The following is a 15,351-nucleotide window of genomic DNA, read 5'->3' as shown; positions in this document are numbered from 1 at the left end:
GCTTGCAACACACAAAGGTGGTCAAGCCTTTGGTAGTGCGATCGATGGGAGGCACGTGAGGCGACTTAGGCAGGGTTGCGCGCGAAGCTAGTTGTCGTGTTCTGAGGTTGAGGTTGCGGTCCGATTCATTTACCTTTGACGTAGACACACGCAATGCTTAAAGAGCAGAGTTACGGTCGAGGATGCCGGCCGGAGAAACAGGAGAAGCCCAAAACCGAGCCGTTTTTTGTATGACATTACAGCCAAGTTTGGGCTCGTCATTTGCGTTGCTGGGAAAAGCCTTACCTAATAGTCCACCCACAAGGGCGAATAGGCTCCGCTTGACATGGCGAACACCTGACCATGCCTAGTACTTACCACAGTCGGTCAGCGCAATATGCCCGTAATGGTCCACTTCATCACTCGAGGCTCCTAGAGTTGCCATACTGGGCAATTGTGGAGCTATCGTTCAAAGTCGCGTTTCGTTTTTTCGACACGCAGTACTATGCATATACAAGCGAGCAACGTGCACTATCTTCAGACTGTAACGAGCTTGGTAGGCTAACTCATAGACGAGGTCTCCACAGTAGAATCTGCTCGTAACGCAAAGAAATGGAAGAGGGGCAGTGTCTGCGAGTCAATGCGGGGGATACACTAAGCTCAGGAACCGCGAATAACGGATGTATGGAGCCGCCAGAAAAAGTTGTCCTATCCACGATGCTCTGCTCGGAGCCACCCACCGTCACCTGTAGAGAACGTGCTATCATCGAGTTACTCCGAATGTAAGGGCCATCACGGTGTCAGTTCTTGGCACAGAGATTTCTTTTACTAACTGAAACAAGCTCCCGAGGTCTCCATCCCCCTAGCGGAAGGCCCTGGTCTATGTACATCCTCAATCTATATGGGGACACGCACTTGGACAACTTCCCCACACCAATAGTTGGCCTCTCCAGCAGCATCATTTGTGTATATCTTCATGTCCACGTCGACCCTGGCCAGACCGGCGTTACAGTACAACAGGTGTCAAACATCATCTGCTCATGTTGGCGGCAACGTTCCGAGTGGGTTGTGCTCATTGATAGCAGCCGGGATATTGTCGCGTAACTCCAATGATTCACGCCTCTCAACGCCGCAGCAAGCAGCGTACATCGGGCTGATCCCGGTCCGTCACCAGACTCTGGGGACTGACGTGCCATATATGGCGACATTTCGAGGCGCCACGCACCCATCTGATAGACACTCCGGTCGCTAGGCTGCAGCCAACGAGCAGCCACCATTACCCGTGCTCCCAGCAGTACTCAACGTGCTGCGCGCTTATCCAATCACACGTGCCCAAACTTCAGCGTTGCCGTCGCCCTCTGATGCATGCAGCTTTGCGGCACTGACTTCATCGCTGTGAAGATGGGCTCCTGCGTCGATTAATGTCTGTACGTGATCTGGTAAGCCAGCGGCTGCGGCCAAGAAGAGCGGGGTATTTCCTGATCGGTTTCGAAGATGCACGGAGGCGCCTTGGGCTAGAAAGTCTCGCAGAATCTCAACATTCGGGCTTGTTGCCGCAAGATGCTACATGGGCACGTCAGCAAGGAACGCAATCTCGCGCGGACGGAATAAAGTCACTCCAGAACCGAATGCAGTGCAGTGACGGGCTGAAAGATAAGCGACTGCGTCTCGCCGCACCACTGGTACACGGCTGAGAGCTGTTTGGCTCTGTTCCTCTGATGCCGACGGCCTCTCGCATCTTTATCTTGATAATGATGTATGCGTTGCCTGTCTCGGACTGCTGCTAGCCATGCTCTAGATATTGTGCGCCCGATTCCGATACCGGCTCTTACATGATATAGGAACAACGGACGCATGGCAACATGTGCGGTTCCTGGAAAGTAGAAAGAAGAACAAAGATAGGTATATGAGTGCTGACTGGACAGAAAGGCACTTACTACAGGACTGTTCATCTGATAATCGGCATCGTTGAGTAGCCATCGAGGCTCTCCTCTAATAATGTCTTTCGTCGCTTGCAGATCGCCTTTTTGAACAGCATAGCCGAGCGCTGTAAGACTTGAGAGCTCAGGGGTAAGAACACCGCTCCTTGATGGGTGCTCAAAATGGGTTCGTGTCGTCTCAGTAAGCTCGCCACGTAGCGAAATAGACATGCGCTTCGCAACTTCCTCGGGTGTAGCATCCGGTAGTGCAAGAAGGTAGGCCAATTTGGTGAGCGCTGCTTCTGAGGTTAGATCTTGGCCAAAGACGACTCCAGCACGGCCAAGGAATGCCCCTGGTGCGTATAGGGCGCTGACACTGCCACTTAAACACTGTGTGACATTTACAATCACAATCCCCCTTTTCACTGCGTCTGCTAAGCATTTAGTCATTGCGCTATCTGGTCCGCCTGGAGTATTTCCGGCTCCAAAAGTCTCGAGTACTAGCCCTTTAAGGCCTTCCAAACGCAGGACTGCATCCACCATCGCTGGTGTAATGCCTGGGAACACGCGTAGACAGGCTACATGTGCTGTATCCAGACTCGTCTGGATGGTAAAGGGTCTGAGATCGACGGATCTATGAACGCGATGCCACAGGACATTGGTCTTTGTAGAGGATACAGTTGCCAATGGTGGTAAGTTTGGGCTACCAAACGCATCAAAATCTTCTGCGGATACTTTGGTGGCGCGATTTCCTCGGAATAGTTTGAAGTTGAAGAAAAGACATACTTCTGGTATCATAAAGTGCCCGGCGATGATCAGAGAGTTCAAGAGATTATCTTGCGCATCGGTTTGCAAGTTCATCATTGGCGCTTGTGATCCTGTCAAAATGACAGGCTTCCCCAGGTTATGGAACATGAAACTCAAAGCCGATGATGTATAGGCAAGCGAGTCTGTGCCATGCAATATAACAAAGCCATCGAAGAGTTGGTAGTTCCGTTGGACCGTTCGCGCGATCTGATCCCAGCCATTGGAGTCGATGGAGCTACTATCGAGCAACTTTTCAAACTCAAGTACGCAGTACCGCACGCGGCGTTCATATGTGCTAACCGGAGTCCTGAGACTTTGCACGGCTTTGCGTGTGCCTTTGTCGTCGGTAACAATCTCCAAAGGTTCCGGGTAAGATCCATCGTTGAAAACTGGCCTCGGTGCAAGTCCAGCTTTGAGGAAGCCCCGCGCAGGTACCAGTCCGTCTGGAGATTTTCGCATGCATATTGTGCCACCTACTGAGGTCAGCACTTGATGATTACACGAGGTTTTCCCCATAGATGTGTACCCGTTATAACGATCAGCACTCGTGATTCCGGCAGTTGCAGTTCTGGATATTGGTCGTCCATCTTGTTCAAACACTATGGGGCCTAGGATGTTGTAGGGCCTATCTTGATCTAGCGAGGGCCGGATACAAGGCTGTCTGTAGATGCGATACAAGCTACTCGCTGCGAAAAAGTAACGTCGTGGTAGCTGGGTTCTGTCGATCGAGATTCGCTCGACAGTACAAGTAGTGCCTTTGGAGTTTCGTCACCATTCGGTACCACACAAAGCAAAAAAGATAAGAGCAATGTTGGAACGTAGTCTTGGCAAGATAGCGAGTGGCGTAGCGTAGCGTAGCGCAGCTCAGTGACAGCGATGGACACTGACTATCGGAGAAATCTTGACCATCGTTGTGATCCGTCTTCCCTTCCTCATCGGGCCGAACTAGCAGGCTCGACCATGACGACCCACAATTAGGCATTCTGTTACCCCTTCAAAACCGACTGTATTACCCCTTCAAAACTCGATTCTATTACCCCTACAAAACTGAAAATTTGCATCGTGAAGCAAGGTCAGATCATGCTCGCGTTGGAAAGGCCCGCACTGCATGGGAAGTGTCGGCTTAACATGCTGTTACGTCACGAGAATAGGAAATTTTGGATGCGTGCAGCGACACGTGTGAGCGCGACTGGAAATAGTACCTGCAGCCTACTATCAGAGGTTGTTCTTTTCACCTCTGCACCTAAACCAGATCGAGCCACAATATACGCACGCCCCCCAACCCCCAAAGCCCTCCTATGTCTCTACTCTCTGACTTGGTTTTCACGATGTCCTCTTGGCTGATTCCTTCGCGGCATTTGCGCGCGCCTTCTCTACACACTTGACTTGCTCCCAATTCTGTCTCACCCACTCCAAAACAGCGTTTTTGTTGTCAGCTGTAACAAACTTTGACCAAATCAGGGGCTCATCGAGGTTGGGCTTGGATGATATGCGCGGCTGGTCATGTTCGAATACGACCCATCGCTTCAGGCCTTTCAAAACGACAGCCAGAGAGTTGCTTTGTATGGGCACCGCCACTTTGATATCCTTCCAGAGCTCTTCTTCTGCAGTCTTGAGGTCATGCTCTAACATCATGGCTTCGTACTCTTCCTTCTTTTCAAACACCATGAGAGCCTCTTGCAGTACTTGCTGCCTGGTCCACTCGTTCGCAGCCCCTCTGTCTGAATGTAAAGGCATATAATGCTCAATGAAGCGCTGATACATGGGTCGCTTGGCTTGGCGGGCGCGGTCGTTGTGCTTCTCGATACGATCTTTGAAGACCCTATGTGAAAAGAACCTACCTGTAGTTGGATGTACAAAGTCATTAAATGTCTCACATGCAATTTGTACGCAGGACAACCCTACCGCTGGTGGCCCAATCGAAGAGGTCCTCTTCATCCGTGAAGCCATCCCAGTATTTTGCGACATCCATGCCATAGAACTTGATCATCTCGTCTGGATCTCGTGTCAGAAACAGCAAGGCTTTCTTCTTGTTGTATGGCTCAATCTCTGCTATCCGTACGTGCAAGCCCCGATCGTTGCAGGTAAGGCCCAGCGGACGATGAGAGACACCAACGATCTGCAAGAGATCAGAGTCGCCTTTCATGAAGCGTGTCCATTCGAAGAGCTCGGCGCTTTCTGGGGTTTCATCTCCAACAGAGAGTTCGACGTCAACTTGAACATGTGCATCTGGTGATTCGGGATGTGGTACCGCGTAGGAAGACGAACCACCACGCGGAAGATGATGGTCAGCTTGGAGGGTGTCCTGTATTACGGACCATATCCTGTCCTTTGTGTTCGGCGGTCGAATGCCCTCTACCAGGAAGTCAATATCGCCATGGTCCGCTTTGGCTGGGGCATCGCGTGGAACAACTGCAGAGGCGGAGACACCAAGTCAGTATATGTACTGCGTGCATTTCGTAGAGGCATAACTTACCAACGCGTTCGAATAGCGTCTCTAGAAGGCGTTGATAATGCCCAGAGAGGGTCTGGTACAATGCTGTTGGTAGACGGGGAGTCTGAACAGGTCTTCCGGACTTAGTTGGGACATCGGCGAATGCGAGACCTCCCATAGCTAGTAAGTACTATGGAGACCGATGGTGAGCACCAGAAAGAAGCAAAAGTCGTATTTTTTGTCTCGTAGCCCTTGTTAATATTATGCAAAGTAATGAGATGGCGCGCTGATAACGATACGACTGAATGCATGAGAGTAGTGGGGTGTTGTCTATTGTGTGGGAGTTCGAAGGTGCACAGGCAGAGCTGGAACGAAGTGAAAGTCAGTTATCATCTAGGTAGGTATGACTCCCAGAGTCAAGTCGGAAGCCTTTCGAGGCCAGATCATATACGCCTTTCTGCTACGAAGAAAATATTCCCATGGCTTTGACTTAATGTCTTCCGACTTTACCAGCATGGACATGATGTGATCTGGGTTTAGATCATCGACTGCCAGATACCAGATAGGTGGAGAGGATAGAAGGAACGTGCACGTGGGCGGGACTCTTCCGCATTTTTAAGTGGGGTCAGTGACGCGCGAGCATCCCTGCAGCATTCCGGAAATTTTGAGAGAAATGCTCACAGCTGGACTCTCCTTCACTCAACACAAATCCCAGATCTGATATGTCTGATTGCTGCTCACCTGGCGGTCACTGCTCACACAACATGGACACTAAAATGACGGAAGAGATCTCTGCTCGTTTCGAGGAGCTCGCAGCTCTTGAACATGAGTTTGAGGATGTTGAGGAAGAAATCAGTAAGTCGCAGTCCCACTACTACTACAACGCCAACCGCGCACATAATGTCAGTGTGACAAAGTATGCGCCCTTTTAGCGCGTTTCTGCAATGGCATGCGCCTAGGTGGTCACTCAAGCAAGAGACATGGCGTGGCTAACACGACTGTAGTCCGCCAAGCTGAAGCTCTCCAAAGCCCTCTTTACCAAAAGCGCGCCGAATTCATTAAGAAGATCCCGCATTTCTGGTCGCTCGTCTTCGAGCAAGCGCCTCCCGAGATTGACAACTTCTTTCAACCCACCGATTCCAAGGTTTTCGCCGAGTGCCTCGAGACCTTCGAGGTGTCGCGATTTGAGCTTAACGACCCCAATGGCTCCCCACGCAGCTTCTCGTTCAAGTTCGGCTTCGCCGACAACGAATACTTCGAAGACAAAGTGCTAGAGAAGAAGTTCTGGTTCAGGAAGACAAAGGACTGGCAGGGTCTTGTTTCCGAGCCTGTCAAGATCAACTGGAAGAAGGGCAAGGACCTTACTGCCGGTCTAACAGACGCAGCATACAAGCTTGGCGAGACAAGAAAGAAGATAACAACAGACACTGCCAAGGGCGCCGCTTTTGAGAAGGAGGTCCTGACCGACGAATACCAGGATCTAGCAAAGAAGATTGAAACAGCTACAGATGCCTCAGTTAGCTTCTTTGGCCTCTTCGCTTTCGTATCAGGCTACCGATGGGTGAGTGCCGAAGAGTCTGCACAGGCTTCCAAGGAGGAGAAGGAAAGATTTGAGAAGATCAGGCGCGGTGAAAAGGTCGATGACGAGGATGATGAGGAGGAGGAAAACCCGCGGGACTTTCAGGAGATCGAGGTCTTCCCAGGCGGTGACGAGGTTGCTACTATCATCGCCGAAGATATGTGGCAAAACGCCATCAAGTACTACAGTAGGTCGACATGCACCCGACCGCACCTTGTATATCACTGACAAATCACAGAGAGCACCTTCGACGAGGAAGAAGACGATGAAGATTTGTCGGATCTCGATGTTATGGATGCCAGTGACGATGATCAAGACGATGACCAAGAACCAGTCGATATCCGCGCGTTGGTAGGCAAGGGTCGCAAATCAGGCCAGGAACCGCCATCGAAGAAGCAGCGCAAGGCTTAAGCATGATCACCACGATAATACCCTTATACATTATTTCCCGTCCTTCCTGTGTAAGGCGCAGACTTTATACCCAGCAAACCTTACGCTTTCTCGCCTGCGTATCTCTCATGTAGCTATGGTCTCAACGAGAATGCTTGGTCGATACCGAATGTTGTACGCGAAGGATGCGACAGTCGCGGCGAAATATAACGAACGACAATACCAGTCTTTTACATCTTCGATATCTGTATCGCTAATAATCGACTTCACCACTCGTTAATCTGCGCTTGTTATATCCGCATCTCCCTTTGTCATTTGCTTCAATAATGCTCTGGCCAAGCTCCGGTCGACGGTCCGCTGATGCCTTCCGCCTTCCTTGTGACCGTTCACCTTGCCGTCTAAGTACGCAGTTCCGCACAATATTTCTTGGAGACTCAGGAATCAGTTAAGGTGGTCGCTCCATTCCCCGCAATAGCTCCGCTCATGGCTTCGAGAAGCTCTGCCTCCACCAATCATCTCTCACCATCTCCACTCTATGCCTTTTTCGGCACGGAATCCACGCCGGTTCTTCCGTCGACCTATCCATTGATGACGTCCGCAAGCTGCGAGTGAATCCTTACGTACGAACGGTCTGTACCGCGATGAAGCTTGGAGCGTGCCTTAGCTCCTCGCCATTGACCAACGATGGACTTTGCTGGATCCCACAGTCCACTACATCGGACGTACGACTATCTTCTCGAGCATTTGCTTGAGGGGTTCCATGCACGCCGAGCTCAAATTTCCGGGTAATGTCCATCTACCCAAGAGAATGGTGCCTGAGAGGTCCATGTCAGCGCGGAGATCTATGAAACTATCCGGTATGATACGGATAGGCCTTGTTGAGGTACTTCCCTTAAGTACTGTCTGGTCCGTACTGTCTATTGAAGCATCTATTTTGCCATTTCAGTCCGAATCCTCAAAATGGACCAACTACTGCCTCTATTCGGCCTTTTGATGCTCTTTACACCGGTTGGTGCTCAGAGCAATGGAACAGCAACTATTTCCTATGCTTTGCCTGCGGGCTACACAACCGCAAGTTTCAACGCCTCTGCACAACCTACTGCCTATAACCGCACCGATTTCTCGCCCAATGCACTTGCAAGTCTCTGGGATATGGTAGGGCCAATTGTGACAGGCCCCATCACCACCACCGTCACACCAACTCCAGAGCCAACGGCATATCCACAGCCAGATCCCCAATACTACCATGCTTTGGTGGGTAGTGGATACCCAGAAGCACAGGGCTTGAAGCTTCCCGAGAACTTTCAATGGGGGTTCAGCTCGTCCGCGTATCAGATTGAGGGTGCGGCTAAGGATCAGGGCAAAGGACCCAGTATCTGGGACCTGTTGGCACACAGAGGTAAGTTTTGAGTGTAAGAAGTGTTTTTGAGACATATATTGATTTTTCCAGTCCCAAATTTTGTGGCCGACAATACGACTGGCGATGTCGTTGATCAGCACTACTATCTATACAAACAAGACTTTGCTAGATTAGCAAGTCTGGGAGTTAAAGCTTTCAGTCCGAGTTTCTCATGGCCGCGATTCTTCCCGTTCGGCCACGGTCCAGTCAACGAAGAAGCCATTGCGCACTACGATGACGTGATTGCTACTATGCATGAAAATGGCATTCACCCCGCTGTTACATTGTTCCATTGGGATACCCCACTCGCCATATTCAACGAATACGGTGCTTGGACCGACCGTCGGGTTATCGATGACTTCTTCAGTAAGTATTGTTTTACGATGTGCAGGTGAGGCATACACTGACTTGATACCTCGATATGTAGACTATGCCAAGTTTGTCATCACACGATACGACGCCTACGTCGATGAGTGGTTCACGATCAACGAGCCTCAATACTGCAACTGGCAATATGCAGGTTACCCAGCAGGCGAATATTACCCTGCACCGAATGGCGTCACTGGTGGCAACGAAGCCCGCTTCCTGTGTGGTCATCACACTCTGCTCGCGCACGCGAAGGTATCCAAGTGGTACCATGAAGAGTTCAAAGGTCGGGGCCGCATCACCTTTAAGAACAGTGGGAACTATTATGAAGCCAACAGCACGAAGCCAGAAGACGAGGTCGCACGCCAACGAAACTTTGACTTTAGCATTGGCTGGTTCGGCGGACCATGGACAGATGGTGACTATCCACAGTCGCTTAAAGACACACTTGGCGACCTATTACCAGAGTTCACACAGGAGGAGAAGGACATGATCAAAGGATCGTGCGACTTTTACGCCATTGACCCTTACTCGAGTTTCCTAGCTTTTGAGGTCGACGGCGGGCTAGAGTCGTGCACAAGCAACCGCTCACACCCGGCCTTCCCTGATTGTGCTGGCTCAGCAAGTGTGGCCCCGAACGGCTTTCCCATCGGTCCTGCCGCTGACCCAGCCATGGTAAGTTATGACTGTACGAAATGCATGTGAGACAAACACTGACTTCGTATCTCCACATCTATAGTCTTGGTTCTACTCGGCACCTGCAGGCGTCCGTCGGTATCTAAAGCATATCACTCAGGTTCTCTTTCCTTCCATTCCGGACATTGTTGTCAGCGAATTTGGTTTCGCGGAGCCTTTTGAGGGGCAATGGTCAAACCTGAACTCGGCGCTCTGGGATCTGAAAAGGGCAGACTACTTCCAGCAATATCTAGACAACATCCTGCTATCGATACATGAGGACGGTGTCAACGTGACAGGAGCATGGGGGTGGTCGATTTTGGATAATTTTGAGTGGGCGCTTGGTACGTCGGTTAGGTTCGGAGTGCAGTACGTGAACTACACGAGTCTGGAAAGGACGCCCAAAGCCAGTCTGTTCCAGTTCCTGAACTGGTTCAAAGAGCACGAGGCGGGTGGGAACGCGACAATGAGGATGTAGACAAGATCAAGAGCGAATACAGGAGTGTAACGAACCATCAAGTATAACAAGGGCAAGAACAGATATGCTATCCTGGAAACTGGCGAGGGATATTGGGTGAATTCAAAGGTTGTGGCTGATTAAGCGGCAGAATGCAGGCCATGCTGGATGGTGGCCAGCATGACAGCGCGTACCCTGTTTCACATGACGTGTTGTCCGTGGCTGTCTTGGTCAACAGACATGTTGGGGTGTAGGAATGGCGCTTTTGCCGCGATAGTAGACGCGATGAAAGGGATAGCGAGCACTATGGCGCATGCGTGGGCAGTGCCATGTCTGGTGTGTGTTAGCTCGCTTTCTTATCGCGCGATTAGGTCCCTTGTGACAAGAACGGCTCCACCCGGTCATCTTGGTGCGCGTGCCTGCATTTGAATGCCATACAAGAGCTTGTAACCATGCTCTGGTGAATAAACTCAACTGTGAACGTGTCTGCCTTGAATACGTGCGGGATCCAGTGATTTGTACCGTGTTGGGTGACCTATTACACCTCGCGGCTGCCACTTGGCACATGAGCTTGACGCATCCGGCTGCGCCTAGGTCCCCAGCTACGGAACCTCGATAAACTACCTGACAACCACCAAGGCGACGGCCAGAGGCTCCTGCAGCTTCTACACAGCCGTACATCAGCACTTTCTTTGTCAGCGCAGCTCCAGCAGTTGTGTAGTCACCCAGGGTCCACGGCCCCGACGCCGGCATCGTCATCTCTCGGCTCGCGACATCGCCAGCTGCTCCAAACCTCCGAGCTCACGTCGGCAACCTCACTAGCTCTCCGGGGCCTACAACGACTCCACGCACACTACACTACCGTGTCTTCGCTCGGAACTGCCTATGCCAACTACCTAATCCCAAACACAACGCCCTGTTAGGCACAGCGCTGCCACCAACCCATACCCGCGTCATCTGCGGGTAACCAGACCCAGCGTTCGTCCTGGCAGACGAAACCGCCCCAAACTCTCCCTCCCCAATCGCCTCCGACCGCCCATCCACCCCGAACTCCCCCGCTTCATCTTCCCCCATAATCTCTGCCCCTCCCAACCAAGCCGCGCCCTCCACTCGATCCTCGTACCAAGCCCACGCCACCACTATCCCGTCCGAACACACTACAGCCGGGAAGCGCAGGCACAGCTTCTCTGGTAGCGACGAAGCCGAAGAAGAGCCTCTGACAAGCGGACCCAGAGGCAGCTTATCCCGTCACATCTCGAAGCGCAGGCGCAGACAAGACGGGAAGATGCGCCTGGATAACGACCACTCCAAATCATCACAATCACCATCGCGCAACTTTGCAAACGGATCGTCGCAGGCATCAGCGCCCAGGTCTCCCCTGGCCAAGGGTACGAATGGAAGTACGCATAGCAGAAACGAGAGCAATGGCTCGTACACGAATGGAGGGCCGGTAGCAAACGGGGGAACGGTACCTGCCACTTTCTTCGGCCATGACAGGGAAGAAGTGACGCGGATACTGATACAGAGCCTCACCGACTTGGGCTATCACAGTGCTGCGGGCGCATTGTGCAAGGAGAGCGGCTTCCAGCTCGAAGGGCCGACGGTCGCGGCATTTCGAACCTCCGTGCTGAACGGCGATTGGGAAGAGGCCGAGGAGCTGCTGTTCGGGTCAAGTACATTTGATTCTGGGGGAGGAGTTGGTCTGGACCCGCCTTACGGAAAGCCATGGGGCAAATCAAGATCACGCCCAAATTCGCAGCGTTCTGCAGGCTTGACCCTAGCCGAGGGCGCAAATCGCGAAGTCATGCTGTTCTGTTTGAAACAGCAAAAGTATCTCGAGTTACTTGAGCAGAGAGACCTAAGCAAAGCGCTTGCGGTACTTCGACAAGAGCTGACACCGCTTCATCAAGATGTAGGGAGGTTACATGCGCTTTCAGCGTAAGTCTTCATCTCCATGACCACATAGCACACAGCTAATACCTCGTAGACTTATGATGTGCCAGTCTGCCGAAGACCTCAGGAACCAGGCTCAATGGGACGGCGCTCATGGCGACTCGCGGATGCATCTGCTTTCTGATCTCTCAAGTGAGCACTACATGACCAATCTCGATAGTCCTACTAACATGCAAAAGGATCAATATCACCCAGCATTATGATTCCCGAACACCGCTTATCTGTTCTGTTAGACGAGGTAAAGGACAGCTGGATTGCAAACTGTCTCTATCACAACACGGCCGCGTCACCTTCTCTCTACCTGGACCATAACTGCGAAAGAGACGATTTTCCAACGAAGGCTGTACTTGACTTGAGGCACCACAAGGATGAGGTATGGTTTCTGCAGTACTCAAATGACGGCACGAAACTCGCCTCATCAAGCAAGGACAAGACAATCATCATCTACGAAACCAATACTTACAAGGTGCTACATCAGCTCGACGAACACCAGGAATCCGGCATCGCATACCTTGCCTGGAGTCCTGATGACACAAAGATCATAACATGCTGTTCGCAACCAGAGAACTCTGCACGGATATGGGACGTCAAAGTAAGATGACCAAATCTATCCACGGACCTCCACTAACATCAACAGACTGGCATGTGCATACAATGCATCAGTGACTTTACCTACCCGTGCACTACAGCAGCTTGGGACCCTTCCGGCTCACGGGTCATCATCGGATCACAGGATGACAGTATGGGTTGTGGAGTCTGGAATCTCGATGGCCAACTCAAACACAACTTTTGCGATGACGGAAAGCTCCGTGTCAACGACCTTGCAGTTTCCGCCGACGGACAGCGATTAGTCGTCATAACTGAAAGCTCTATTGTCGTGTTCGACTTCGCAAGTTACGAAAAGATCGCCGAGTTTCAGCTCGATGATACCAAGTTGACAAGCGTCACCATCAGCCAGGATTCGCGACATATGCTAGTCAGCATGAGCCCCAATCAGATTAAGCTTATGGAGATCGACACCGGTGATGTGATACAACGCTTCGAGGCCCATGTCCAGAAGCAGTTCATCATCCGATCAGTATTTGGTGGCGCTGACGAGAACTTTGTAGTTAGCGGCAGCGAAGGTATGTGTGCATACTGTCTTGTCCCATGATTCAATCACTAACGCACGTCTGTAGATTCGCGGATATACATATGGCGTTCCAATGGCCTTCTCATTGAAGCTCTTGATGCACATCCCGGCTGCGTCAATAGCGTAGCTTGGCACCCCAAGGATCCCACGACATTCGCCTCCGCTGGTGATGACCATCGAGTAAAGATCTGGAAACCAGTTTCAGCGTCCCCTATGCCGTCAGGCAGTGGCTCAAGTAACGGTTACGGAAGGTAGAATTGGCAAATAGCCCGGCGTGGTACGCATATACGGTGTCATGAGCGATTGGTGGATGATGGCTTGTACGATGGAAAGCTATGTGTTCTGTTGCATTAAATTTGGCGTCAGATTGTGCATGGTACATATGAGGGCTGGGCTGCATGGCTATTCTTAGGTATGTGGGTTGCGCGTAGCATTTTTTCTGACCATTCGTGCTCGCACTCCCCCTTCGATATGATGTATGTTATTATTATTTAGACACTATGTGTAGTGTATTATCTTTCTTGAGTGGATAGCTCGCTATATGTACATGAGTTTGCCTGTGACAGATCAATACTTCGTTATGTTCCTGTAACATTCGCATCTCTTTACTCTAGACTTTGTAACGCAGTGTTGTGATGTTGTAACAAGAAACCTTTGACTCTTCTATTCCTTCACATCCCCAGCTCGCTCCTTTCTATCACATCTTCCCTCTCTTTCTGATACTTCGCCCACATTGTCCCAACAACTGCATAATCTCCAACTGTATCCGCCTTGCGGTCCCATATCCAGATTTGTCGAACCCCTTTACTCGTTTGTTGTGACCGTCTCGCAACCCTTTGCTCACCCACCCACAGCTCTTCTAATGCACCAAGACTACCAAAGGCCAACCGCGCAACCTCGTTCTCAGCCACTACTCTCCTTTTTTCGTTATCTTCCCACAGCGCCCGCCTTGCTTTTTCAGTCTTACACTCCATGACAGCTCGTTTCCAAAGCCCGCGATATCCCATGTCTAGATACTCGATCTTGCTGATCTGCAGCGTCTTGAGTTGTTTCAAGCATGGTCCCAGTACACGCATCATGGATGCGACGTCAGCTCGGTAACAGTACGATTCACTGCGTAACACAAGATGATGGAGATGCGGGAAAGTGGTGGTGAGGAAGGTGAGTTCGGGAAGAGACCAGCTCGCGCTTCCATCGAAACTTCTCAGTCCCTCTGCACACTTGAAAAGCGAGCCTTGGTCTTTTCGCAAACTTAGGGGCGGCATGGTCTCGAGCAAACTCTCCAGGTCGGTGTACTTTTCCATTGCACAGTCCTCCCCATCCCCCTTCCCCCTTAGCACCAGGGTCTCTAGATCGGGACAATGAGTTACCAGAAACGCAGCACTGCTATTCACAGTCAACGTCTTCACTCCCCTTAGCTCAAACAACTCAGGACTCAAAGACGAAGAACATTCGGTGAATGCAGTCGAAAAAATGTCCAAACTCCGGCTCATCATCCTCACCTCCAATCTCTCTAACCGCAGCAAGCTTCGCACAAAAGTAAACAAATCGATTGCATCACTGCTTGATACGTAGGCGCCCGAACACCACCACCACAGACTGCCGAACATGTCGATTTTGAGTGTTCGGACGTGATGGTGTAGATGAGGTGTCAAAGTGTTTGGATCAAGTGCTTTGAGTGGGGCGGTGATGCGTATAGTGTTGAAAATTTGAGGGGTCAAGAGATGGTAGAGACGGCGGTTGGTGAGTGAAAGATGTTTCCAAGGGGTTTGTTGGTGGTGGTGGTGTTTGAGGAGATTGCATATAAGTAGTAAGACGTCATCGCAGAGGTCAGGTAGGGTGAGAGTTTTATGGACCGTTGGAATCGGCGATGAGTTCATCAAGCTGTCGGTTCGTACAGATCTCGTTTTGGGTGTCATTGGGTCCATTTTGACGTGGGAAAGAATGAGAATTTGAGTAAGTTTGTAGACATGTCATCGTGTTTGCGATTCTGATTATATCAGATAAGATGGGGATGCGGATTGGAGCTAAGGAGCTACCCCACGTTTTAATACACACTCGTTACTCGAAGAGGTTAGATATCCTGGAGCTCCTAGGTCGGCTTATCAGAGTTCAGCAAAGATCTAATGGAGAAGTGCAAGCAGACTTGTATTGTTATCCATACTATTGCTGTCGAACTATTCTTTTACTATCATTAGTCATAATCATAAGTGTTAATCGTATCTGTCATATCGTCTTTGGCTTCGTCGGTCCTAGGCAAG

The 15,351-nt window shown here is 50.9% G+C and overlaps 4 protein-coding genes across 4 annotated transcripts; 1 reads left to right on the top strand and 3 right to left on the bottom strand.

The window, feature by feature from the left end:
• Nucleotides 1-1,293: 1,293 nt before the first annotated feature.
• On the bottom strand, nt 1,294-3,292 carry GT037_002189 (asparaginase-domain-containing protein; the record flags this gene model as incomplete). The annotated part of the gene is made up of 3 exons (XM_038927236.1): nt 1,294-1,542; nt 1,917-3,178; nt 3,232-3,292. 3 exons carry the CDS (start codon nt 3,290-3,292, stop codon nt 1,294-1,296), a joined length of 1,572 nt encoding a protein of 523 aa, XP_038790528.1.
• Nucleotides 3,293-4,028: 736 nt separating this feature from the next.
• GT037_002188 (uncharacterized protein) lies at nt 4,029-5,317 on the bottom strand (the record flags this gene model as incomplete). The annotated part of the gene is made up of 3 exons (XM_038927235.1): nt 4,029-4,546; nt 4,611-5,117; nt 5,182-5,317. 3 exons carry the CDS (start codon nt 5,315-5,317, stop codon nt 4,029-4,031), a joined length of 1,161 nt encoding a protein of 386 aa, XP_038790527.1.
• A 598-nt stretch (nt 5,318-5,915) lies between these two features.
• Nucleotides 5,916-13,345, top strand: GT037_002187 (glycoside hydrolase family 1 protein; the record flags this gene model as incomplete). Its single annotated transcript, XM_038927234.1, has 13 exons — nt 5,916-5,994; nt 6,144-6,905; nt 6,957-7,069; nt 7,773-8,004; nt 8,055-8,507; nt 8,559-8,873; nt 8,935-9,548; nt 9,613-10,000; nt 10,983-11,943; nt 11,993-12,090; nt 12,138-12,550; nt 12,596-13,082; nt 13,137-13,345. The coding sequence occupies 13 exons, from the start codon at nt 5,916-5,918 to the stop codon at nt 13,343-13,345; spliced, it is 5,124 nt and encodes a 1,707-aa protein (XP_038790526.1).
• Nucleotides 13,346-13,761: 416 nt separating this feature from the next.
• On the bottom strand, nt 13,762-15,018 carry GT037_002186 (uncharacterized protein; the record flags this gene model as incomplete). Its single annotated transcript, XM_038927233.1, has 1 exon — nt 13,762-15,018. The coding sequence occupies one exon, from the start codon at nt 15,016-15,018 to the stop codon at nt 13,762-13,764; it is 1,257 nt and encodes a 418-aa protein (XP_038790525.1).
• Nucleotides 15,019-15,351: the final 333 nt, after the last annotated feature.

Source organism: Alternaria burnsii, assembly GCF_013036055.1.
Source record: "Alternaria burnsii strain CBS107.38 chromosome Unknown 750, whole genome shotgun sequence".
NCBI classification, from domain to species: Eukaryota; Fungi; Ascomycota; class Dothideomycetes; order Pleosporales; family Pleosporaceae; genus Alternaria; species Alternaria burnsii.
This window is presented reverse-complemented; position numbering and strand designations above follow the sequence as displayed.